The following is a 26440-nucleotide window of genomic DNA, read 5'->3' as shown; positions in this document are numbered from 1 at the left end:
ATTCCAGAGTGCAGTTATCTAAAACCAAACTTTTTATACATTTTCAGCTTTACATTCCTATTATAAAAGTATACTAGATGAGGAGTCATAAGATCCCCGGATTTAGAACTAGAAAAGGCCTCACTAGATGGCCCCTAAGGTCTCTTATAGCTCTATGACCTAGCCCCATGATGGTGAACCTATGACACACATGCCAAAAAAGGGCACACAGAGCAATCTCTGTGGGCATGCAATCCATCATCCACCAGAGTTCGTTACTAGAAAGGCAGAGGGACTTGAGGCAGCTGCTCCCTTCCCCCTCTCCATCACACTAAGGAAATTTTTTCACTTCACCCACCCCTCTACCCAGCAGCCCAATGGAAGCTCATTCTCCCCTGTCTGGGGTAAGGGGGTGTGTAAGGCTCAGCACTGGGTCTCTGGGGTGGGAGTGAGGGTGGGGCAATCCAAGAAGGGAACAATGTGCACTGCCCCCCCCCCCGGGAGGCACAGCATGCAGTCTCTAAAATAGTAGTTCCCAAACTTTTTTGGCCTACCTCTCCCTTTCCAGAAAAAATATTACTTAGCATCCCCTGGAAATTATGAAACTATTTATTGAACTCAGAATAGAATGTAATACAAAAAAAGTGTGGCCATCACTGTCCCCCTGGATCACTGCAGCACCCACCAGGGGGCAGTAGTGCCCACTTTGAGAATCACTGCTCTAAAAGGTTCATCATAACTGAGGTAGCCCAACCCACTCATATTACTAATAAGTAACTTACCTAAAGTCATAGATATGAGTTACAAAACTAGAATTCAAACCTAGATCTCTAATTCTCTCCTTTACTACCTGCTTACTGCCATCCTCTGACTTTAACCTCTGTCTGCCTCAGTTTCCTCAACTGCAAAATGAGAATAATTATAGCACCTAATGTTGTTGTAAAAATATTTTCAGAATGCTTAACACAATACCTAGGCACTTAGCAGGTGCTTAATAAATGTTTCTTTCCTTCCTTTCTTTGCAACTATACTCACTCCAAGGTGAGTTACCTTCTAGTCTTTGTATCATGCCTCAACCTGGTCTTTTTTTACTTACAGAATTTGCACTCTGAGTCCTTGAAAAGACAATTAGAGCTTATAACCCTTAGCAGCCTGAACACTGTGACACATTTCTTATATCCTATGGGAAAGTGCTCTTTGCATTAATGTTAGAAACTGCTACTTGAATTTCTGTCACCATTAGGGAAGTTTTGCCCAGCAATATATTATCATGGTTTATAAGATAACATAGATTCTATGGGAAAGAAAAATCCTTCTTAAAAAATTTTTTTAATTAGTCTTATTTAGGCCCATAAAAGAAAAAAAAATCCCTCTCTTTTTCCAGATTTGGGATCTTAGAGCAAGAAGAAGAGATCTATGATCAAAGAGTATCTGTATATATTAAGCTAATCTGCAAAGCATCATCCTAGATTTTGCAGCATCTTCACCACTGACCATAACAATGCTGAATTATCTAGGCTATCAGTCTTCTTACCCTAAGGGAGCACTTGTTATTTGGGAGGCCAGATGTGACAATATCCAGAAATTCTTCATTCTAAATGAAATGGGAAAATTTTTTATCTTTGGAAAACCTGGTAGCTACAATAAATAAAATGGTTTTTTGGAGGTCTTTTTTTTCTTTTTTGGTCCTTAAAAAAAAAAAAAAATCTATACCTCCCTACCTTCCTGACAAGCAGGCCTTTCATACCTCACTATTTGCTGGGGCAAATGAATATTACCAGGACTGTTTCAAATGTACTGTGGGCAAACAATTTTGAAGCCACCTTTAATGTTTTCGGGGATCATTACACCATGGCTTCTCAATATATTTCTCTGTGCAAATTTCCCCAGAATAGTACAACCTCCATTTTACAAAATGTCTTTCCCAAATTCCTCTGGAAAATAAATAAATAAATCGAATTTGGAGCAGCTCCTCTCAGTAGAGCTGTGCAGACATTATTGGCACCATTTGTTTCTTAAAACATAGTCCAACATACACACGTACCATAGGGCAGAAGACATTTTTTAAAACATCATTCCCAAACTACACAAATAGAAATGTGACACATGTGACATGGCTGTCCATTTTATTTATGCTGCTTTGCAGTTTCATATTCTAAGCAAACAGTCACGTTGTGCTCCCCAAGGGTTCAGGAGGGCATAGTATTTCATTTCTTCAGAAAATTGTTTCTCAGAATTTCAATCTTTTTAGCTAGATATGACTCAACATAATATCAGGCCCATTTATGCTTTTTTATCTGCTTTATTTTCAAAGCGTAAATAAAAGATCAGTTTATGTTTAGGTTGGATGTGTTGCTTGCAAACTTAGGGCAGAATTCAGATTAAAAACAGCAAAATATGTTCAAGTATCTGAGGTTACCCTAAGTGTACTTCCATCTTTAGATGACTTGGAGAAGCCCAATTCAAGAAAGACCTTCACGTTTTAAAAAGTATTTCACCCTAGCAGCTTTTACCTAACTGAAATATTTTGTAATTTTCTAAATCTAGGAATTAATGTGGTAAATAATATAAAACTAAATTGGTTAATCTCTTCCACTATCATCCCAAAATACCATAATGAAACACCTTCAGCTTTGTGAACTAAAGTTCCTTTTTTGTATTGCTATTCACAGTGAAGAACAGTATTTTGGTTTTAGACATCATTACCCATCTATTCGTAAGGCATAGCATGAAAGCTTGAAACCTCAAATGTTTTCAGAATAAAACAAATCATGCATCTCTGAGAAGATAAGCATAATGGCCTTTTTGCAGATTCTAAGTGCACTTCTCCAGTGGCCATGCACAGCATTAACTGAACAATTCCCATTAGCATTAATATGCTCTTAAATTTCTACTGTCCTATCATTTAAGCAATAATATGAGGATCAATTCAATTTCATGGGAATTTCACTATTCCAAGCCTGTTTTGTGATGTGTCATTTTAGCTGTTAGGATGGCATCAGGTTTTCCTGGTCTTTTACAAAGAAATAATACACATGCATGCATACACATAGGTATAGATACAAACATGGACAAGTTACATTTGAGAGTGAAACAAATTTCAAAATAAGGAATCACTAAGGCATAGCTCCGTAGGGATTTTCTGTTAGAGCTAGGACTCTAAATCTCATGATCTTTTTCAATGCCCTATAATCCTTTCTCCATTTCTTTAACAAAAATGCAGATGGGGAGGAGGAAGCAGCTGAGTGGCTCAGTGGATTGAAAGCCAGGCCTACAGATGGGAGGTCCTAGGTTCAAATCTGGCCTTATGCCTAGCTGTGTGACCCTGAGCAAGTCACTTGACCTCCATTGCCTACCTAGCACTTAGCACTCTTCTGCCTTGGAACCAATATTCTAAGGTGGAAGGTAAGGGTTTAAAAAAAAAAATGCAGATGGGACTTCTAGTAAAAGACTGCCACCAGCCTCTGAATAGGAAAAGAAGGTACTTAGCAGTGGGATATGATCTGAAGGACACTAAAAGGCCAACTCACTCCCAAAATATCCCTCCTCACTTCCCCCTTCTAGATCTTTCCCACTATAATCCCAAATTGCCTGGCTATACTTTTTGATTAAAGCAATGCCTCCAGAAGGTCTTTGGTCAAAAGCCAATGTGTTAACCTAGAAGGGGAATATAACACATTAGTACTAAAATCTCATGGATGAACTTATCAAATTAACATATCAAGTAGCAATGGAAAATCATGGAGTATCATGAAATAAAGTATGGGCTAACAAAGCTAAATTTTACCTACAGCAAAATTTGGCCAATAGAAGAGTTATTTCCTAATAGCTAAGTGGTCAAAAAATGGGAAGTTTGAAAAATGCAAACTGTTAAAAAAAAATACATACAATGTTGCTCCAAATCATCAATAATAGGAAAAATACAAATCAAGACAATTCTGAGGTTTCACTGCATAGCCAGCAAATTGACAAAGATCACAAAAGACAGAAATAGTCAATTTTGGAGGAGCTACGAGACAAGGACACTAATAGACTATTGGTGAGGCTATGAATTGGTTCAACCCATCTGGGAGACAATTTGAAATTATAAAAGGAAAGTCACTAAATTGTTTATAGCAACTGACTCAGAGATTCTTCATACAACACCTACCTCCATCCCTAGGAGGTCAAAGATAGAGAGGATCCATATGCCAAAATAGTCCTAGCTACACTTTTTGTGGGAACAAAAATCAAGAAGCAAAGTGGGTGTTAAGTGAGTAAAAAATAAGTTGCTGAATAATTGTTGTCATAGAATATAATGGACTAATAAGAAACAATGGATATTCAGAATTCAGAGAAATGTGGAAAGATCTGTAGGAATTGAGGCAGAGTGAACAAAACCAGTGAAATGATATACATAGTAACTACAGTAACAAAGATGAAAGTAACTCTAAGAAAACTCTAAACACCGTGCAATCAGAATGATCAATCTTGACTGCAGAGAAGAGGCAAGGAAATGTGCCTCCTTCCTTTCATGGCAGAGGTATAAGACTGGTTTTAGAATGTAGCATGAGCATCAGGCATAGTTACTCTCAGTTGGTTTTACTGGACTGTTTTTCTTTGTTATGAGGTCTTAATTATTTTAGTTTGTAACCGAGTAGGCTATAGTCTTAGAATGTTAACAAAAGCATTCAGGAAGTCATTGTATCATTTGGTTTTGCTGAACTGTTTTTCTTTGTAATGAAGTTACTTAACTATTTTCCTGTCACTGAGTGGGTGGGAGTTAGCCTACTTTTAAATAACTGTAACTTTTTTTTTAAGTATAATGAAATATTGACTTTTTAAAAAGTAACAATTGGGTAGACAGCAATTATCATCAAAGATTCCTACAAAATGCAACAATTCTCTTTTCCTGGATAAGGTTGGAAGAGGGCTTCAGTCATAAGCCAATACTATAAAGTAATGACTTGCAAAGTTAATACATCCCTGGGGTGATGTCATCAAAGTTTTTCTTGATTGCTGAACAGCACTTTTTCTAAAGTTTGTCACTTTGGAGCTTAAAAAAAAGAGGCAAGGTAATATGCTGGTCGCCTTTAAGTCCCTTTTTTAGATGTCTCCCTTCTAGGAAGAGGAAAAAAGTCCAAAGTAAAAAAGAAAGAAAGGATTTAAAATTTTTATTCAATGGCTATATGGTATTTCTTCTAGGACTGGAGTATCTTTTCCAATTTTGTCTCTATAGAAGATCCTTCAACTATAGGTGAAAGGATCAAAACCACAAAAAGATAGTCGAACTAGAACATGCAGATGTTTAAATACGGGAGAGGGGAACTAAGAAGTGTGGCAATCATTAAGAACATATACCTCCTTGTACTGGAGAGTTGAGACATTAACCTGCCTAAGGCGAGGAATTGCGCTGTTTCTCCAGGTCCCTTATAACTCTATTACTGTGTATCAACTTACAGGCTAATAAAGGAAGTTCAACTTTCTTATCTCAGATTTGATCATCCTGTCAGCCTCTTAAAGTGTACACTTTTCAGGTGAACAGGAAGAGAAACAAAAAGAATAACTTGGTGGGAAATCACTGCCCAGTATGTCTGTTGAAGCCAGAGATTTCTGGAAGAAGTTTTTTGTTTGTTTTTAAATTCTGACTTTGCACTTAGTCCAGTAAGGCATAAACCAAATAATTAATTATGGAATTAAGGAAACTAGGTGTCTAATAGATAATAGACATTTGGAGTCAGGAGAGACCTATGTCCAAACTCTGCCTCAGACACTAATTGTGTGATTTTAGGTTAAGTCACTTTATTTCTCTGAGCCTCAAGCTCCATCATCTGCAAAACAGGGAAAATAACAGCATTCCTTTCCCAGAGTTGTTGTGCGTACAAAAGATAATCAGATGGAAAAATCACTTGGCAAATCTTAATGCACTACACAAATGTGAACTGCTGTTATCATCATTATGAATCCAGAGGTAGCTGGTCCACTGGCAAATATGTGCTCAGGACAAGAACTGGTACAAGCCAATCCTTGTCTAGACTTATCAACCATTTATATGGTCAACAGGTGATTTGCTACTGTATTTTGTCTCCGAAACCTCCCTCTTAGACCAAAAACCATCCAGCCAAGCATATTTCTTAGCCTTTAACTGATTCTAAGCAACTAGCCCTTTAAATGTCTTAATTAGTACAAAATATTAAAAGCACAATAAAACAGGGAGTGAACTTTAATTTACTACATCTTTTTCTTATCTCGCTCACCTCTTTTTGCCCTATTTGAATAGTACTGTATCTCATTCACATTCCATTCTTAATGAGGCTATTTACCCCGCATAAGCCAATGAGATTGTGCCTCAGATAATAAATTCTCTTCCTGGAGTTGTTCCTGCAAGGGTAACCTCTTTAGCTATTAAAGGATTAACTTTTTAACTGAGGGTGGTCCTTATGGCTGGACCAGCTTTCTAAGGGTCTTTGATTATTTAAGCATGTCACTGTAATATGCAGAACCTTTTGCATTTACATATAGATCAGCCTGGTAAAGAGCCAATCACCAAAGGGAAGCTTTTCTAGGTGGATAATGAAGAATGCGGATTGTAACAGACCAAATTGGAATGGAATTCACGATTGCAAACAAAAATATGTAACCTGCATTCAAAGGCAGTTTTAGACTATGCTCTTAAGAACATATTTTGGCACCCCCGCCCCAAAATAAATCTTTTTTTTCAGCTTTGTTGAGCTGTAGGGTTTCTAAGAATGATAAAAGACAATGGACGTACTGAGCATACTGGAACTACCTCCTAATATGTCTGATTCTTCCTTGATAGCAGGAATATGTATGCACATACATACAACCCATATATATTTTAAACATGGAACTCTAACCACTGTTTGCATCTTCTCCATACTTATGCAAAGCAAATCTCCAGATCAGAGGGATTCTGGAGCCACTACCATATAGGGAAAAGGGCACTGGCTATGGATTCAGAGGATATAGATTCAAATCCTACCTCTGACATTGTGTGACTCTGGATAAATCACTTAATTTCCTTGGGCCTTAGTTTTCTCATTGATAAACTGAGGGAGTTAGAAAGGTTGTCTCTGAAGTACCTTCCAACACTAGACATGTGACCCTAAATGAAATAATTCAAGCCCAGATCATTCATGCAACATTCCAAAATTTTGGATGGTTTCTCAAATTAATAGATCATACATATTTCATACATACTTTTTTTTTCTCTGTAAGGCTTGAGCCCTTAAAGTTAATGAGTATTTCCTAAATAATAGTGAGCTATCGAAAGGAGAATAGGATTGGATATGGGGGTTACTGAGACTCTGTATCAAGGTGACCATTTTGAATTTGGTTGAGTGAAAAGGACAAAAACTCCTCCTCGTTATCTGACAGTTTTCCTACAAGGGATCCTCCCTAGGAATCCTGAGAACTTCAAATACATTCCTACTTGACAGATGCCCATGAAGTTCTATAATTATATCATCATTAACTGGAATTCATACCTAATAACAATCTTTTAGAATCCAAAGAATTGTGTTGGAATCCTGACACTCTGGCTGCTACATTATAACAAATTCAGTGGGGTTTGGTTTCCTTAACTATAAAATGGAGAGTTTAAGATCTTTAAGGTCCCTGCCAAGATTTAAACCCTATGAGCTAACAAATTTACATAAAAGGGACAGTGATATCCTCTTTCATCAGAATCTGAAGGACTTCGTTACAAAGATTACATTACAAAGATTGTAATCCAAAAAAGTAGATTACCTCTTTTGTTAATATTTTTGTTCCATTTTTAAGATATTTGTACTCTAAAAATCTAATAGCTATTCCTTGCAATGTCTCCTCTTCCTTACTCTCCCTCCCAACAATCTTCACAATTCTTTTTTCTGCAGAGATCGCATAATGCATTAGTCCAGCGTCAAAGATAAATGAAATCTTCAGGCCTACAAAAAAATTTTCACTTACTTGCAAAATTTTCACCAGCTTCTCTTCTTGTCGCAGATATTACATTTGATACATGAACATCAGTATCCTAAAGAAACACAGAACTGGCTGCATTTCAATCTTTGTTAATCTCTAGCGTGACTTTTTAAATTTGTCCAAATATCTTTTGGCTTTGGCCCTGAGAGACAATTTGCATGAAGTCCTTCAGATTCTGATGAAAGAGGATATCATAAGAAAAAGAATCTTCAATTCAATTTTCACAAGCATGATAAAAAATGTGATTGAGAATCTGTGTGGATGGAAGACAACTGTATTTAAAAGATATTATTAGATTTCCACTATAGAAACTAGATTGTTCAAAAATATAAAAGACAGTAAGTCAAAGAAAGGCACCCACAGAAAGGAGCAGGTTGGTGTGATACTGAAGTCAGCATTCTTAATTAACCAACAAATACATATTTGTACAAGGCAAATAAAATTCTGTTTTCCAGAGTCAGTCTGCAGTAGAAGTTTAAGACTATCTAGAACCCTAACACACTAGATAATCCTCATTAAAATCTTCCACTTTTCCAGTTTACATTTGAATTCTGGTTCACCTACCTATTGGACTGATCTTCAACAAGTACTTAAGCACTCTATATGTGCCAATTATCTTTCCCCCCCCAAAATCTTCTCCCCTTACAGCTTCCCTCTTGCTGTAGAGGGCATCAGCATCTTCCCAGCCCGCAGGAACAAAACCTAGATGTCTTGTCTCCTCACTCTCTCCTCTTCCATTGCCAATCTGTTGCCAAGTCCTGTCAATTTAATCTTCGCAGCATCTCTCAATTATGATTATATCTCTCCTTTAATACTGTCACTGCCCTGGTTATAGGCTCTCTCATCTCCTCACACCTGAACTACTGCCATCACCTTCTAGTGAGTGCCTGCTACATATCTGTCCCCACTCCAATCCATCCTCCATTAAGCCACCAAAGAGATTTTGGTCTGACCATACCACTCCTTACCCCACTCAGTTAAACCAACTCCAGTGACCATTACTTCCAGGACCAAATATAAAAGCCTGTTTGATGTTCAAGGAAGGCCCTTTATAGCTTGTCCCTTTCCCTGTTCCTTGAACCCCTGCCCCCCACACACAAACACTTTTTTGAGTCTTCTTTACATCCAGTCCAGTGATACTGGCCTCCTTACAATTTCTTACCCAAGATGCTCCATCTCCTGGGACTCTGGAGCATTGTCTCTATCCTCCATCCCTGGAAAGCTCTTCTCCCTCATTCCTACCTCCTAATTTAACTGGATTCCTTCAAGTAGTGGCTAAAAGCCTTTCTCAATCCGTCATAATTCTAGTGCCTTCCATCTGTTGATTATTTCCTGTTTATCTTGTATACAGGTTGTTTATACATTGTTTTCATGAAGTCTCCCCCATTAGACTGTGAATTCCTTGGAGCAAAGGACTTTTTTTTTGGGGGGGGGGGCCTTTCTATCACTAGCATTAAGTTCCTGCTACATTGTTGTTCAGTCATTTCAGTTATGCTCAACTCATTTAGGATTTTCTCAGCAAAGATACTGGTGTGATTTGCCCCTTCCTTCTCCAGTTCATTTTACAGGAGGAAACTAAGACAAAGAGAGTTAAGTGACTTACCTGGGGTCACCCAGCTTCTAAATGTCTGGGACTGGATTTGAACTTAAGTCTTTGTGGCTCTAGCACTTAGCAGCCCTACCACACAGGAGGTGTTGAATAAATGCATATTGGTCATCAAGTACTAGGGATACAAGAAAGGGCAGTCCCTAACCCTCAAAGAGCTTATATTCTAATGGGTGAGTCAAAAGGCCAATAGCATACAAAATATATACTACTGCTTGGGACCCTGTAAATCCACTTGGCTATGATAATCATGAAATCAAAATGTCTCCTGAAAATTTCCTCAAAATCTTAATTCTTATACTTATTTCAACTCTTCGATACAAAAGTATAAATAGATTGAACACATAGATGAACAGTTCTAGTCTTTTCATCAGACTTAAGGCACAAAGCAGATGCTTTGGGCTTCACGTCAGAAAAAAGCTTCCTAATAATTAAAGCACTTTGGGAGGTAGTAGGTTTTCCCTAACTAAAGGTTTTCAACGGAAGCTATATAACCATTTATGGAGAATGTTGTTGAGGGGGGATTCTTGTTCAGATTATGTTGAATTATAGCATCTGAGCTCCTTCCAAATCTGAGAGTGATTGCCTGTGTAAACTGTTGCTCACAGTCTGTGAGAATCCAGCAGGCGAAGAAGCCATCCAGGAAGTCTCGGTCTCCCCAAGATAGCATAGAAGCAAAGCAAACTCTGGGAGAAGCTTTATCAGTATTTTTCTGTGCAGAAGGGTCTCCCGTGTCCTTGGGCTAGGAACATAGCATCTCTCACAATGACTAAAATTCCCTTAAATGTGCCCAGGCCACATGGTACATTTGAAAACTTGGTTGTGCACTTTTAAATAATGGGCTTAATATATGCTGTGTATATGCACATTAGCACGCGCACACACACACACAAACGCGCGTGCGCAAGCACCTATCCAAATGTTTTTTTCATAAAGCTTTGCACTGAAACACTATTTAATCATCTTGAAAAATAACCTCTTTGGGTAGGGGGAAATAGCTTCGCAACACTGTCAACTACATCAGAGCAAGAACTAAGGTCCTTTGTTATTGAACTGCTGTTATGTTCTAATGAAAAGAAGGCTCATTTAAAAATTTACCATAGAGGCAAATAATAATTGCACAAATTAGATCACTTCTAAAGACATTTACCTAAATATAAATTACCCGGATTTATAAAATATACTTAACTTAAAGCCACCTTCTTTTGTTATTGCAGTAATTGCTCTCAAGATGAGCGCTAACACCCGATCTTGAGTGTAGTCAAGGTAATTGCTGCGCTTACGGCTCATGTCACGTTGATGTATTACTATGTATCAAAGGTCACAGTTCTGTACTCATACATTATCAAATTTGAAAGAGCAATATTCGATTGTGACCAACCTTTAAACTGCCCACAATGTGTGTGAAAATGAATGAAGGACTACCTCAGCTTTAAAAAAAATGAACCCATGTTTTGGGAGCAGAAGGGTCAACAAGTCAGAGTGGCAGGGTTAAATGTCAATGCTATGAATCTAATACACTGTCTTAGTGTATCAGTGAGGTCCAGAACAATAATCACAAGCGAAAATAGCTGTATTAGTGAAAATATATATCTAAAAAATTAGATTATATAAGCCTGTGACATAGGGCTATACCTTGTGGACTATAACATAAGAACAAAGACATACATCACCATTTAGAGACAATAAAGCCTATAATACTCAAACCAATATGTTTACATGCTTATTGAAAGCAGCTGAGGTATAGTCTCAAGATAGAGAGAAAAAGCATTTATTAAGCATTCACTCTGTGCTAGGCACTCTACTACTTAAAGGGTAACCCCTTAAAAGTAGCGGTAGCCCCCAATTCAGCTCAATAAAGGAAGTATATCATTAGTTTCTCACATCTTTTACCAAATACCAATACTTTTATCCCTGTTTTTACACAGTCTGGTGTCATCCTGATGTAAGAAAAGAGCTATCATTCATGCCATCATCCAACTCTTTTCAGAATTGTTTGCTAGATGGATAAATTGTCCTTATCAGAATCTACTGAACCCTGAACAAATGCTGTTTTCTGCTGGCTTCGTGTTGAAAAAGGGAAAGAAAATTCCCATTCTTGCTTCAATATAATGGCTTAAAAAAATGTAATTATACTGAAACACAGAGAGCAGTTTGTTGAAGAAAAGAAAGTTTCTTTAAGAAAATGAGATCTTAAAAAACTAGCAAAAAACAAAACATCTAAAAGGAAAAGAAGGAAAATTCAACTACCCCGATTTTTCACATATAATCATACTTTAGATAAGCTCGTAAAATTCAAAAAAAAATTTTTTCTTGGAGTATGTGAATGGATACAACCCAGAATTCTAATACACCTGTGGGACTTTAGCTTACTTTCTGTCATTGATTCAGGGCAAAGTTCTTTTGGAGAAACTACACAGAGTCACACTTTGATAAAATGTCAACTCTGGACAAATGGGAAAAGGTTTTTTGTTTACTATTTTTGTTATAGACAGTAAGAAAAAAAAGCTAGGCAGGCAAGGAAGCTTTGCATTTTTAAGTATATACTATGGGCAAAGAAATTGACCACAAGGAATAAATCTCTAATGATAATATTTTGTTGTATATGCTTAATATTTTGTTCAACATAATTCCTTCGAAGACCAGGAAAGAGCACAACTGCCATCAAGATACAGATGTCCAGGAAAAAAAAAAAGTTGAAAACTAATCCTGAAAATTCTTTCTCACCACACCTCTAGGTTCCTTCTGATACTAAGGTGATCATGAATTCATGACAAGGAATGATCTTCCATACTCCCCCAACATTTTCAAAAATTCTTTTACCTTTCTTTTCTCATCAGTTAAATTAATATGGGAAGGGAATGAAAGGAAAAATAAGTATTTATTAATGTGCCACTATGGTTACTGTGTGCAAAGCTCTGTGTTAAGTGCTTTAAAATATCTCATTTGATCAGCAATCCTGTGAGGTAGGTGCTGTTATGATTCCCATTTTATAGCTGAAGAAACAGAGGCACACAGCTGTAAAATCACTCCCCCAAGATAAGCTAAGTGCTTGAGGCCACATCTGAACAGATCTTCTAGACCCCAGGCCCATCACTGAATCTATCCTAACCTTTGAGCCATTTAGGGAGCTACTTCCTCTTTCTCATCACTCACTGAGCTCTTGGCATGCCATCTTCAAACCTCATCACCTAACTAGAACCGTTTTCTCCAATTATAAATTCTGATGGTCTTGGTTCTCCATCTTTCCCAAGTTCTCTACTGCAGTGGACACTTCTGATTCTCCTTTTTCTCCTGATTACTCTCTCCTCATATCACATACTGCGACTGTACTCCCAAGGCACTGTCCAGGGTTCTCTTCTATTCTCTTCATGGAATCTCTGTGAGCTCACCAGCTCTCACCGAGTTTAATTACTGTATTATTTCTATGCATGACTCCCAGATCTATATATTCAACTGCAGTCTCTCCCGAGCTTCAATCTCCCATCGCCAACTGCCTATTAGACATTTCAAAGTAGCTGTATTGGAAACATGTTGAACTTAATACATCTAAAACATCTTCTACTCCTCTACCACGCTTCCTTATTTATGTCAAGGTACCATCATTTTTCTAGTCTCTCAGGTTCATGATTTCATCATTCTCCTTACCACCCTCTATAGTTCAGCCTAATTGGACTTCAATTTGTTCCTATCATGGCAACATAGAGTCCTCCTTCAAAATACTGTATTGGCATAAATTAGCATATCTTTTTCCAATCTGGAACTGTATGCAATAAAAAATACAAGAAATTGGAATTTAAACCATCATCAAAAAGGGGGTGAGATAGAAATGAAGAAAATTCCCTCTTCCCAATCTCCCTGGGGGAGAGAAAAAACAAAAGGGAAGGAAAATTTATTATCTTTAAAAGAATAAAGACCAACCTACTCTGAGGAAGCTAGCATAAAAGAAGGCTATCTAAGACTAGAATTTGGGGAGTTACAAGATAAAAGGACAAATGTTAAAGTAGAATTTCTTATGGTAAGTAAAAATTTTCTCAAGAGTTATTATATTTTAATGACTGGTTTTTAATATGCATTATGTCTAAATGATGCCAGAACTCATTTTAGTTTTGTATTTGTTTTTATCTTAGACTGAAGTTTTATTCTGATGACTCATTGTATTCTTGAAGGCAACATTAGCAGTGTACCAACTAAGAAAGGCTTCAAAGTACAGGACTAGTGACAGACTATAATGTCAAATGAAAATTGGTCTAGATAAATTTCAACACACATGCTCAGACTGGCCATAAGGTCATGGTGCTATTTTTTAAACAATACCCAAAGAAAATATAAGGTAGGAAGTCACTGCCATCTAAATAAGTACAAGATTACATGTACAGAAGAAATCACAGATCCTTAAAGTATTCAAATATAATCATTTTTGCATGGATGATAGATTTTAATTAATGCTCTAAGATCTTAGTGGCCATGCTTTTTTCTTTCCTTGAAGATTTTTTCCCATGTCAGTTAGCTATGTATATTTCTTCCCTTTTCATGATAAGAAATTTTATCTTGTTGGCCTAATAGCCCCAAAGACAAAAGAAATTTTAAGAGAAAAAAAAGATGACCATGACATTTTCAAAAGCATAAGTAACAGAATTTCTAAAATGTAAGCAGTCATCATTCCTACAGTCCATGAAACATCTCTGCTTTGGATTCACCTGTGAACCAAAAGGCAAGCCCAAATAAACTTCCATGTGCCACTATGCATGGTTTTTTAAGCACTCATAAATGTTATTCTCATAATGTCAACAAAGGATAACATTTGATTTTTTTTCCAGTTGCCTAAGACAGCTCTCTCTTATCATCCCCTTTTTAAAACAGCCTGTGATTCCAAGTTATCTATATAATTTAGCCCTTAAAACTACTTGTAGTACCCAAAATTCAACAGATGTTAAAAAATAGCAGTTTATATTTTAAAACTAATATTTCTTTTGCTGATTAAATACAGATCTAACTTTAAGACACTTGAAAACATTTTGTCAGAGGAAGCAAGAAATGAAACCATATCTATTCCATTATAAGCAATCACAGAATTTCTGAGTTGGAAAAGGCATTCTAATCCAACCTGCACAAAAACCCTATTTTTCATCTAGAATAACCTCAGAGATTCACCAAAAAGCTAGAAGTAAATAAACTAGTCCAACCACTTTCCCTTTGTTACTAATAAAATAGTATACTGTGAGGCAAAATGGTACAGTGCAAGACACATTTCACTAGAAGTCAGAGGATCTAAGTTTTAGTCTGTATTCTGCCATTAATTTGCTTTGGACTACTAGACCTCAGTCTCCTCATCTGGAAGACAAAGGAATTGGACTAGATTATCTTTAAGGGCCTTTCCCAGTCCTATGATTCAAAGAGGCTTTACACATACAACCAAATATTTAATATTTTGTTCAAGATGTTTAAAATTTTGGCTTTTCTCATGTGAACTTTTCTTGGTTAATAAAGGGAAATTTTTACTAAACTTTCAAGTGGTTAAAATCTATATTACAACTTCGTCAGAATAAATTTCTCTACATTCATTGATATTATATCATAATAAAATATTATTTGCTAGATTCTTTTTTTGAGTTCATACATTTTCCAATTCCTTCTTGGTTCTGTCATGAAATTTTATTCACTTACAATATACATTACTTTCAAGTCAATGGTAATCAAAGACTAGAAAATCATTCACAATGTCAATGAAATTTACTTGCACTAAATGCAGCATAGTTAGGGACCTTAATAACTTTATCAACAAAAATAATATTGTTTTGACGACATTCCTAATTTCCTCTGCCCCTAATTTAAAATTTTAAAGTATTAAAAAATTAGCTGTGGCAAAGAAAAACATAATGAGTCCTAGAACTAAATGAAGGAGTCTATGATCCCTTCTAGCTCTAAATGTATGATCCTATGGTCTTGGTTTAAAGTCATCCTCAGCCCAACACTCTTCTGAACCCTTTTCAGTTTCTTGTCTGCATATAGATTCATGCCCCATCTCATACCTAATTAACATTAACCCCCCATAACATACCAATTAACAGATAATACTCATAACATGATTCATTCTATGTTAGGTGAACCACAAAAGTTAAAACAAGATAAGGATAACATTTCATTCAGTTTTTAATAAGTTATATGTGTACAATTTAGGAAACAGCTGCTATGCATACTGAATATATATAATTTTATGTAACAACTTCATTTCAACTTGTTTTTAATAATCAGCTGGTACCAAAGAATCTTTTTTTTTTATTTTTTTAAGACCTACAAAGAAGTAAGAAATAACTATTTTAATCTTAAAAAGTAAAAACTCAATTTCAAGACCATGGAACTATCTGTTTCCATGTTTCAATCTTAAGGAATCATTTATATGCATCTATTCCCCATTTAATCCTTGGTATCATTACAGGAAATTGCAATCTAGTTCCTAGTAAATAATACCTATTGTCATAGTAATAAACTTTCTTTCCAAAGCTCTAAGTGGCAATGAAGTATTCTTAATGTCTTAAAATTTTAACTTCTGATCTATAGGCATAAGATTTATATTTTGCAAATGCTTCCAAATAAATTAGAATAAGTACTACAAGCTGCATAAACATTATAACCAAACGCCACTATAAAGTTTTTTACCTAAGTAGTTCCTGCTTTCTACCTGGGTAGCCTGCTTACAATTCTGCTCAGTTCTAAATTCCTATAACTGGCTCTTATGATATTTTGCTTAAAATGTGTTACTATAAAACTAATTAACTGTGCTAGGTGAACTATGCTAGATTAAAAGGAATTTAGAAGATGATAAAATAAGTATATGCTTCATTTTATTTTTTTCCAAAATTTAAAAGCAACTAATCTAAACACAAACACTCTCTAAGAAAAGAATAAATGGCTTTTAAGACGTATCAAGTCTGAGTTCTTCACATTATGAAATTTCAAAGTTTGATAAAATCACATGCCAGAAGGTTGGTTCAAAAATTCTAGATGTTTAAGAAAAATTTAAATTAAAAAATGCTGCTAGATAAGTCTTTATTTTTCTTAACAAAATACACACACAAAGGCACAAAATTCACTTACATCATTATTATACAAGTATAAATAATGGTCAGCATTCAAGTACAATCAAATGTAGAGAAATTTCCTATTTTGTCTTCATGTAAACACTAGCTAGATATATACATGTGTGCCTTTGGCCCATCTGCAAAGTAAGTGACATCAAAAGAAATACTGCACTTGACTGTTCAACTGTATTCTTATTAAAAAATATTTATGTAACGATATCTATAGCTACAGTTATAGAATAAGGTTACACAACTTAAAGATGAATGCCTAAATATACACTTTATCTGGCAAATATCTACAGTTAAAAAATTCTATCCATTTTTAACATTAAAGCAGTAAAAATCCTAAACAATTTTCATTCTTTAAACCAAATGCTATAATAGTTCTTCCTAATCAAAGTTCTTCCTCTGACAAAATGGATATTATTTACAGGACACATGTATGGGAAAACAAACTTGCTATCACATTTGCTTAAAGTGGCCAAAATATGTTTAGAAGAAGCTGTCATAATGCTAATCTTTGTACATTCTATAGGGTTTTATTGCACTGAGAGCGTACCCTTTAAACTTTAAATACCTAGTAGATACAGATTTGACAGACTGAAATAGCTAGGCACACAGAGCTCAGATACCAAATGGACTTTAAAAAACTAAAACCAACCAATCAAAAAAAATTAAAAAAAAAAAAAAAACCACCTGGAAAGCAATAGCAGACATCAACAAAGTTACAAAAATCTAGTTGAAGGCACATGGAAGCATTTACTCAGTTTCCATCAAAGATTCTCCATTTGGTTCATCAACAGAAGCAGAATCAGCATTAGAAACTGTAGATTTGGCTTCATTAACTGTGGTTTCTTTATTCTTAGCCTCCCCTGCTTTGTAGTCTTCTGGTTCCATTGGATCAGATACCTTTTCATTTATTTGATTTGTCTGCTCAAGATTTGATGCTTTTTCTTCTGTCTGATCTGTGCAATTAATAGGAGCATTTTGTTCTTCTAAAGACTCTGAAAAAAAAGTAAAGAGCATTTCAGTAGTACTCAAGTATTAATACTTCTGAATGTTTCTTGACATTTCCATGATGACAGAAGTTTTCAATTTCATGCTATTTATTACTATAAATCTCAAAGGCTTATATAATTAACTCAAAATTAGATGTTTCTGTTGGCATGGGTAGGTAAAAACTAAGCTACTTTGTGAATGGAGAAACCATTAAACATGATGTTATATTATTCTCTTCTGCTTACATTTGAATGATAAAAAGTTTAAGAATGAACAAATAAGATATTTCTTGCATAAATAGTAAAAGGGCAGGTATGGTAAACTACAAAAATAAAGTGGGGAAATAGTGATGAAAGAACATAAAGTCAGTCCAAAGCCAGGCACTCATACACAGTTTAGTACATGGGTATACATACATATACATACATTTGCGACATAAACATATGATAGGTATATGCATATGCATGTATGCCATATATATATCCACATGTGTGTATAAAACTATGGCTATATTAGCATCTATGGAGCCAATGGAAATACCAAAATGTTGCAGAGTATGCCAGAAAAAAACTAAGTAGTATATATTCAGCAATAATGATAATATTACTTTTTAATAACAACATAAAATCAGGTTTACCTGGTGATATACCAAATCAAACTGCTAAATTAATTGGTGCTTTTACATATCTCTAGGACAATGATAACTGATATTTATACAGAAGAGCCTGAGGTCCTGAAAGAATGAGATATCTTTTGAAATCTAAGAATGAAAGGTATAGCCTCAGTCTTTTATATTTTGTTATATTTTAATTATGTTAAAAGTACAATCTATTCACTCTCCATTAACTAGGAGTTCATTAAGTTTCCTATTTGAGTACATGATTTGCTGCTCATTGAAAGACAGAAGAGAAAAAACAATTAAAATTTTGTGAAGACTTACAAATTATTTCTGCAACATGGGCAAACAAGTTCTTTAGTGAAAAACTTCAAGAAGCACCATTTATAATTTTAGCCCCAAAGAATTTACATAAAGTTGAACTTGAAGAGTGCTAGTTTGCCACAAATCTCAGGCTATAAAGAATAATTCATTTGCCAAGAAGTTTAAAATTTATTATAGTTTAGTATATAAAGGCCTTCTGAAATAAACCAATAAAGTTAAAGAAATTAAAAACAAAAGCTCTGAAACTATGATTCAACTCAACAGTAAACATTTTTATTTGACTGAATATAAGGTCCCATATTTTTGTCATAATTGTGGCTGGGAATGGCTCAAAACTGTACCAATGCAGAAGAAGTGTCAAAGTTCAGGACAGATCACATTAAACTACTGTATTCTGAAACTCACATCTTGTTAGTGAGATCCAAGTATGGTGAAAATTCAAACAAGGCAAAAACAGTATTTGTCTTTTTGAATTGCACAAAACTGGAGTTCATGTGAGAAACTAATAGAACAAAAAGACTAGAAAGGTAAATTTTGAAAAATATAATAATCACATATACACAAGCTAAGTTAGTAAAATGAGCTGCCATATTTAAACAGTAGTCTGAAACACAAAACTTACTAGTCAATGTAGTATAATTCAGGATGCATAAGGTAAGGGAGGAGGCAGAATGATATAACAATTACCATATACCCCTATAAAGGAAACCCAAAGTAAAGACAAAAATATTTGTGCATCATTAAAAAATATATATTTTAGCTTGCTTTCCACATTCTAGAATCATGCAAAAAAAATCTTGCTGAGTTAAATATATAACTATATGCATTATGAGACAAGGTATACTTATCTATAGTTATGTACATATATGAAGAGGGCACATGAGCTGTATATAACTTGTAAGCAAAACCAGAAGCCAATCTATTCAACTCTTTGCCCTCTCAGCAATCATGGCCTTGAAAACCAACAAATTATAAATTAGCAGTTAAAAAAACTAAAATATCTCTTTTCAGAAGCAGAGCCTCTTCAAATGTAAGAAGTCCAGGAAAAGCAAATAGAAATATTGTCTCTACTCAGAGTTGTTTCATAGTTTCTATTAGAACATGGTTACATAAACCTGGGAGGCATGTCCTTTGGAGAGCAAAAGCACTTTGGAAGGAGACAAAGACAGCTATGTCACACTAGCATTGGGACTGACCACTTGTAGCAAATATATCTTCATGGGTATTACTGAATAAAAGCAAAACCAAGGGGTAGTCTATTTCTGTCAGAGGGAGATGATGTCTCTAAAGTACACATATCATAAATAGGAAGGATTCATTTATCACTCTTTTCACCTAAGGAAAAGCTTGGTCATATTTGAAACAGCAAAAAAATTAGGTGAATTCAATATACAGTAATAAATTACCATACTAATGTTTGATCAAACATCTAAGCTTTGGGTGTAAGAATTCCGCATTTGACAAAAATTTCTAAGAAAAAAGAAAAGTAGTTTGGCAAAAACTAGTCACAGAGTAACATCTCATATCATATGCCAAAGACAAGATCAAAATACCAAATAATTTAGACTTAAAGAGTGGTTATCATAAGTAAACGAGGGGAGCATAGGAAAATATGTTTGTCAGATCTATGGATAAAGGAAGCATTTATTTCCAAACAAGAGATCAAGATGATCACAGAAAATCAAATGGATAATCGAAATTACATGAAATTAAAAGGCTTTTGCACAAACAAAACCAATGTGGCCAAAATTAGAAGAAATAGAAAACTGAAGAAAAATTTTTATGGCAAGATTCTCTCATAAAGCCTCACTTTTCAAATATAGAGAACTGAGCCAAATTTATAAAAATAAAAGCCATTCCCCAGTTGATAAATCATCAAGGGATATCAACAGGCAGTTTAGGAAGAAATCAAAGCTATTAATAGACACATGAAAAAATGCTCTAAATTACTACTGATTACAGAAACGCAAATTAAAACAACTTTGAGGTATTACCTACCTCACACCTCTCAGATTGGCTAACATAATGGACAAGAAAAATGACAAATGTTGGATGGAGGGAGTATGGCAAAATTGGAACAATAATACACTGCTGGTGGAGTTGTGAACTAGTCCAACCTTTCTGAAAAACAATTTGGAACTAAGACCAAAGGGCTAAAAACTATGCATACCTCTTGAACCAGCAATATCACTACTAGGTCTATATCCTAAGGAGATCAAAGAAAGGGAAACTCACCTATTTTTACAAAAATATTTATAAAAGCAATTTTTATGGTGGCAAATAATTGGAAATCAAGAGAATGTTCTATCAAATGGGGAATGGCCAAACAAGTTGTGATGAAATACTATTGTGCCAAAAGAAATGATAAGCAGGATGGTTTTGGAAAAACCTTGGAAGACTTTGCAAAGTAAAGTGAGCAGAAACAGGAGAACACTATACATACTAACAACAATATTGTAAGGATGATCAACTGTGAAAGACTTAGTTAGATACTCTGATCAAGGCAATTCCAAAGGATCCATGATGAAAAATGCTATATATCTCCAGCGACAGAACTGATGAACTCTGACTGAAGCAGTTTTCTTAACCTTTTTTTCCTCCCATTTTTGTTTGTGTTTTCTATTGCAACATAGCTAATGGAAATATATTTTGCATGACTTCACATGTATAATCAATATTAAATTGCCTGCCTTCTCAAAGAGAGAAGGAAAGAATTTATAACTCAAAGTTTGTCAAATTGAATGTTAAAAAAAAAAAGTTTACATGTAACTGGGAAATATTTAATGAAATAAAATATATTGAAAAAAATTATGTCAGACAATACTATTACTATTAAGGCCCCTTAATAAACTGGGTAATTTTTTACCTGGAAACAGGAAGACCTAAGTTTGAATCCTACCTCAGACATTTATTAGCTCTGTGACCCTAGGCACGTCTGTCTCACTTAGCTTCTTCCAACATTGTTTTCTCTTTTATGAGAGGATTATAATAGCAGCTATCTCACAAGATTCTATGTATGTAATGTTGTTGGATACATTTATATATTTGCTAACCTTAACATATGTATACACATAGCATATATAAATATTAGCCATTACTATTAAAACTACTTGAAAGAATATGTTAAAGAGCAGGAGTAGTGAAGTGGGACATAGGATTTTAAAATAATTTTAAAATTAGCAAAGAATCTATTAATGAGCATTTTCCTTCACCATTATAATCTACCAAGCAGTAAAATCTTGTTTATAAAAAGGAATTGTATCAGATGCAAAAGAATTGCAACCCCAAGAAGCATTTAAATATTTTTTTCTAAGGTCATACTTAACATGTATGAAAACAGCTTTCTATCAGAGGGTATTTTGGGGAAGGGCCTGGACCTATGAGGTCTTTGAAATTCTATTAATGAAGATTCACACCTCCTTAAAAAACATCTTCTTAAAGAGTCACTTGGGAGAAGAAAAATGATTAACTTGCCCAAGGTAACACAGCCAATACATGTCAAAAGCAAGCCTTGAACTCAAGTTGTCCTAACTCCAAGGCCTGCTACTCTAGTCCACAGTGTAGTATTGCATTAAATTGTCCAGTGAAGTTGTGATTTAATATAGCTGGGGATATAAATTGCATTTCAGAAAGGTGCCAACATACCAGTATGAAATAGTATTCTGGACACCAACATTTGTTTTAACTATAATTAAACAAATCTACTCTTTCCTGGAGTGCAACATTTTTTTTTTTAAACCCTTGTACTTCGGTGTATTGTCTCATAGGTGGAAGGTTGGTAAGGGTGGGCAATGGGGGTCAAGTGACTTGCCCAGGGTCACACAGCTGGGAAGTGTCTGAGGCCGGGTTTGAACCTAGGACCTCCTGTCTCTAGGCCTGACTCTCACTCCACTGAGCTACCCAGCTGCCCCCAGGAGTGCAACATTTTAAGGCTGAACTATAAAATCCTTATACCTAGCCAAATAAACACTAAGTTATATATTTAGGAAAAGATTTTCTATTAAAAACATTTTGGCATTTGTGATTCGGGGGGAGGGGGGGATGATTTTAAAAATTGAACAGAAAATTATCCATTTAAATTGATTCTAAACATACATACATAATATACATACATACACACACACAATAGTCTTGAGAAATTAGCCTTTCATATTGTCACAAACAGTCTGAAGTTGTTTGGACAGAAGTAGCAAAGCCTAGGTAGAAAAATTTAACCCATAAAATTATGTTTAGCTTCTGTGATAGTATGATTTCGTCTTTTATACAGAACACAGAAATGCAACATTTTATCTTCTAGTTATAATTCAAATATTTGAAATTAAAAGAAAAACAATTCTGATGCTAGAAAATCAAAGAACAGGTAGTCCAGCAAGACTTCATAGTTCATGCAGAAATAAAATAACTTCTAGGAATCAAAAATTAGCCAAATATCTCCTAGTATATGCTTAAATTCTGATTAAGCTTTTAAGAAATTTGCATAGGGCTGGGGACTTGTATAACCACTAGATTCTAAACCCTAAAAAAAACTTTAACAACAACAACAAGAAGTTGCCAGACACCCACTGTATAGAGAGGCTATAAAACGTCTCCAAAGGAACTTTGTTGAACTAAAATTGACAATTTGTCTTTGAACTCCAAAGTTTTAAACAAGGCAATTTTACTAGATTTTCTTGCCTCAAGGAAAACAGCAAAACTGACTTAAGGAACAAAGGTACAAATTTCATCTTAACTCAGTCCTACTGAAAACAATTTAATTTTTTTAATTACTTACAAAGAAAGGAGGAAATAACCACACAAAAAGCTGTTTCATCATTAGGCAACTCTTTCAAATCAATTAATGATGAAATAACTTTCTCATATAAGTAATAATCTAGAAAGAAAACTTAATACTAATTCAGTTTCACTATATAGTGTTTTATAGAGGGAAGTAGAAAATTATGCTAGTGCTAATTTAAGTTAAAGTGATCTATAATCAACATACAAAACAACATAAGAATGAAACTTTAAAATTTTTTAAATCTATGTAAACTGCACAAAATTAAATATAATCAAAAGCAAAAACTTTTCAGAAACAAATGTATATGCTTATTTTTAACATTTATATTAAAATTTTTCACGTTTCCAGAAAACCATAATAAGCATTACTAAAAATAAAATTTCTCTTAGCTCAATATCAAAAGTTTGACCTTTTTTTAAACAAGAAATACAACTTTATGAAATATCAAGATGAAATCCATTTTTTACAAATTTAGCTCCATGATTCTTAGATAATACTAAAAAAGTTTCAATCATTTCTTGCATACCAGTATTACTACTAAAATGATCAAATAAAAGGAGAATGAGCAAACTATATATACCTAAGCAAATGCTAATACCATATTCTGGTAGTATTATTTTGTCTTAATGTTAGCCTGAATCAGAGCACTGACCATGCATGATTCAGATTGATATAATAATGATGTAATAACAATATATGCTCTGGGCTAAGAATAATGATAACTACAAAAATGAAAAAAGATCACTTTGTATGAGGTAATTAAGAAATTATATCACTGGAAATAAGCAACTCTAGGCTACCACTATGTTGAAATATGTCTTGGTTTAGACAATTTTTATAGAAGAGGAGAAATTAAACTTTTTAAGCCACTTCAAGAGTGTGTCATTTCTTTTTAAAGAATATATCATACACTGTGGTAAAATTGAATGTAACGGACTTCTGTACTAGCAGCAATGCAACAATACAGGATAATTCTGAGGGACTTGTGAGAAAAAAGGAGGGAGGGAGAACTACAGGAGAGGAAACACATAAGAAAAACAACTGCTTGAACGCATGGGTTGAGGTGGACATGATTGGGGATGTAGACTCAAAACTACCACACCAATGCAACTATCAACAATTTGGAAAAAGGTCTTGATGGATGACACGTTAAAACCAGTGGAAATGTGCGTCGGCTATTGGGGGAGGAGGGGAGGGGAAAGTAAGAACATGAATCCATTGTAACCATAGAAAATTTTTGTAAAAAATGAAATTTAAAGGTTCAAAAAAAGGAAGGAAGGAAGAATTTATCATGATACAGACTATATGTCCAATAATGCTATCAAGTACAAAAACATGTCCATCCATGTCCCTTGCATTTATTTACCAATTGTTACTATTGGTGTGATTTGAGTAAATGAAAAAGGTAGTTTATTCAGCTTTTTCCATCCAAATATTCTAAGAATTTATATAAATAAAAATGAGAAATATATATTCCTAAGCCTTTTTTCTTGGTACAAGTTTTCAAGATTCTAAAGGTTGAAACCAGGATAACTTGAAGGGGGAGGGAGGAGAGGAGAAAGTCCTATGTCTTTGGTGAATGCTGAATGTCCCACCATCAGAACCAAGACAAAATTCTGAAGATCAAGAACTTCAAAGGCCCATTTTCTAGTTCTCATGCACCAATAAGAGAATAACTGGAAGAAAGAGGTCTTTTACTTCTATCTGTAAATTTCTCTGGTATCAACATTCGTAGTACCTAGTGCCTTCAAGTAAGCTAAATGCAACATCTAAGACAAGATTTTTCTCTAGACCTCAAGGGTTTTGGTTTTTTCCCCCTCTTTTCTGGGATGAGAATTCTAAATCCACAGTTAGATTAGTCAGAGTAGATGACTGAAAGGATGTGATTATTCTTTTTTTTTTCTTTTTCTTTTTTTTTTTAAACACTTAACTTCTGTGTATTGGCTCCTAGGTGGAAGAGTGGCAAGGGTGGGCAATGGGGGTCAAGTGACTTGCCCAGGGTCACACAGCTGGGAAGTGTCTGAAGCCGGATTTGAACCTAGGACCTCCCTTCTCTAGGCCTGACTCTCAATCCACTGAGCTACCCAGCTGCCCCTGGCTGTGATTATTCTTGATGGTCAGTCCTAACCATTTGGTGTGCTCCTGTTGTTGAAAAGAAGAGCAAGCAGCCTTCTTGTATTAATCAGTGACACATTCAAGCTCTTTTGGCAGAAATTCTTCCTAGAAATGATGAATATGTATCAAAGTTGCCAGATATGAACCATATGGTCTTTTGTAAAGTTGAAGTAAAAAAAGGTGCTGATGGACACAGAGGGCAGATGTATCTAAGATAAAGTAGTAAACTCTTTCTACTTTATAGTATGTTATATCGCAGGTTCAAAGACTTAGAATTGAAGGTTTTAGAAATCAGATCTGAATCTCTTGTTTCAGAAAGATTCAGAAAGGCTCAGAAAGGTTAGGTGACTTCCCCAAAGTCACACAGCTAGTAAGTGTTGGAGGAAAGATTTGAACCCAAGTCTTCCTAACTCTAAATCTAGTACTCTATCCATTATACCATGCTGACTCTCAATCAAAGATTTCTAACACCACATAACTGCCTCAAAAGCCTTGTCCCCATCTATTAACATTACCTTATTGGGGCTGAGTTTGGGCCAGTTAGATTTCATTTCAGAGATTTCAGACAATAAGACGTCTGGGGCACTACTACTCCTATATTAGATAAGAAGGAAAAGTATAGCTGGGAGTTGTTTGCTAACTAGTCACTTCCACTTAGCAGAAGTTATAAAAGCATGGGACAGGCTACCAAGTTTCTGTTGCAATTCTACTTGCTTTCCAAGTTTCTAGCTTCATATGTGAGGATATGTGAATAAACCTAAAGACAAACTGGATCCACTGAGGAAAAGCAGCCATAGAAAACATGCTTATGAGTTTGACTGGGATTTCATGGTAGAGCCAGATCTCAAAATAGCAGCTCAAAAAGTATTGTCTAGGTATAACCAAAATAAGACATCTCTTGAAATCTTTCTTCATTATAATCCTTAAGTTGTTCATTATTTTGCTGATCAAAGAAGCTTCTGTAATGTCATGACCAA

The 26440-nt window shown here is 34.9% G+C and overlaps 1 protein-coding gene across 1 annotated transcript in view; it reads right to left on the bottom strand.

Moving 5' to 3' along the window:
• Nucleotides 1–16204: 16204 nt before the first annotated feature.
• The window catches only part of LNPK (lunapark, ER junction formation factor), a 91527-nt gene continuing 81291 nt past the window's right edge, over nucleotides 16205–26440 (bottom strand). Inside the window, exon 12 of the mRNA XM_044669773.1 lies at nucleotides 16205–17636. Coding sequence (XP_044525708.1) covers nucleotides 17392–17636 — 245 coding nt within the window. The 3' untranslated portion in view covers nucleotides 16205–17391. The remainder of the gene's footprint in view (nucleotides 17637–26440) is intronic.

The sequence above is a fragment of the Gracilinanus agilis genome, chromosome 3 (assembly GCF_016433145.1).
Source record: "Gracilinanus agilis isolate LMUSP501 chromosome 3, AgileGrace, whole genome shotgun sequence".
In the NCBI taxonomy this organism is placed as follows: domain Eukaryota; kingdom Metazoa; phylum Chordata; class Mammalia; order Didelphimorphia; family Didelphidae; genus Gracilinanus; species Gracilinanus agilis.
Note: the sequence above shows the minus strand (reverse complement) of the source record. Positions and strands in the feature narration are given on the sequence as shown.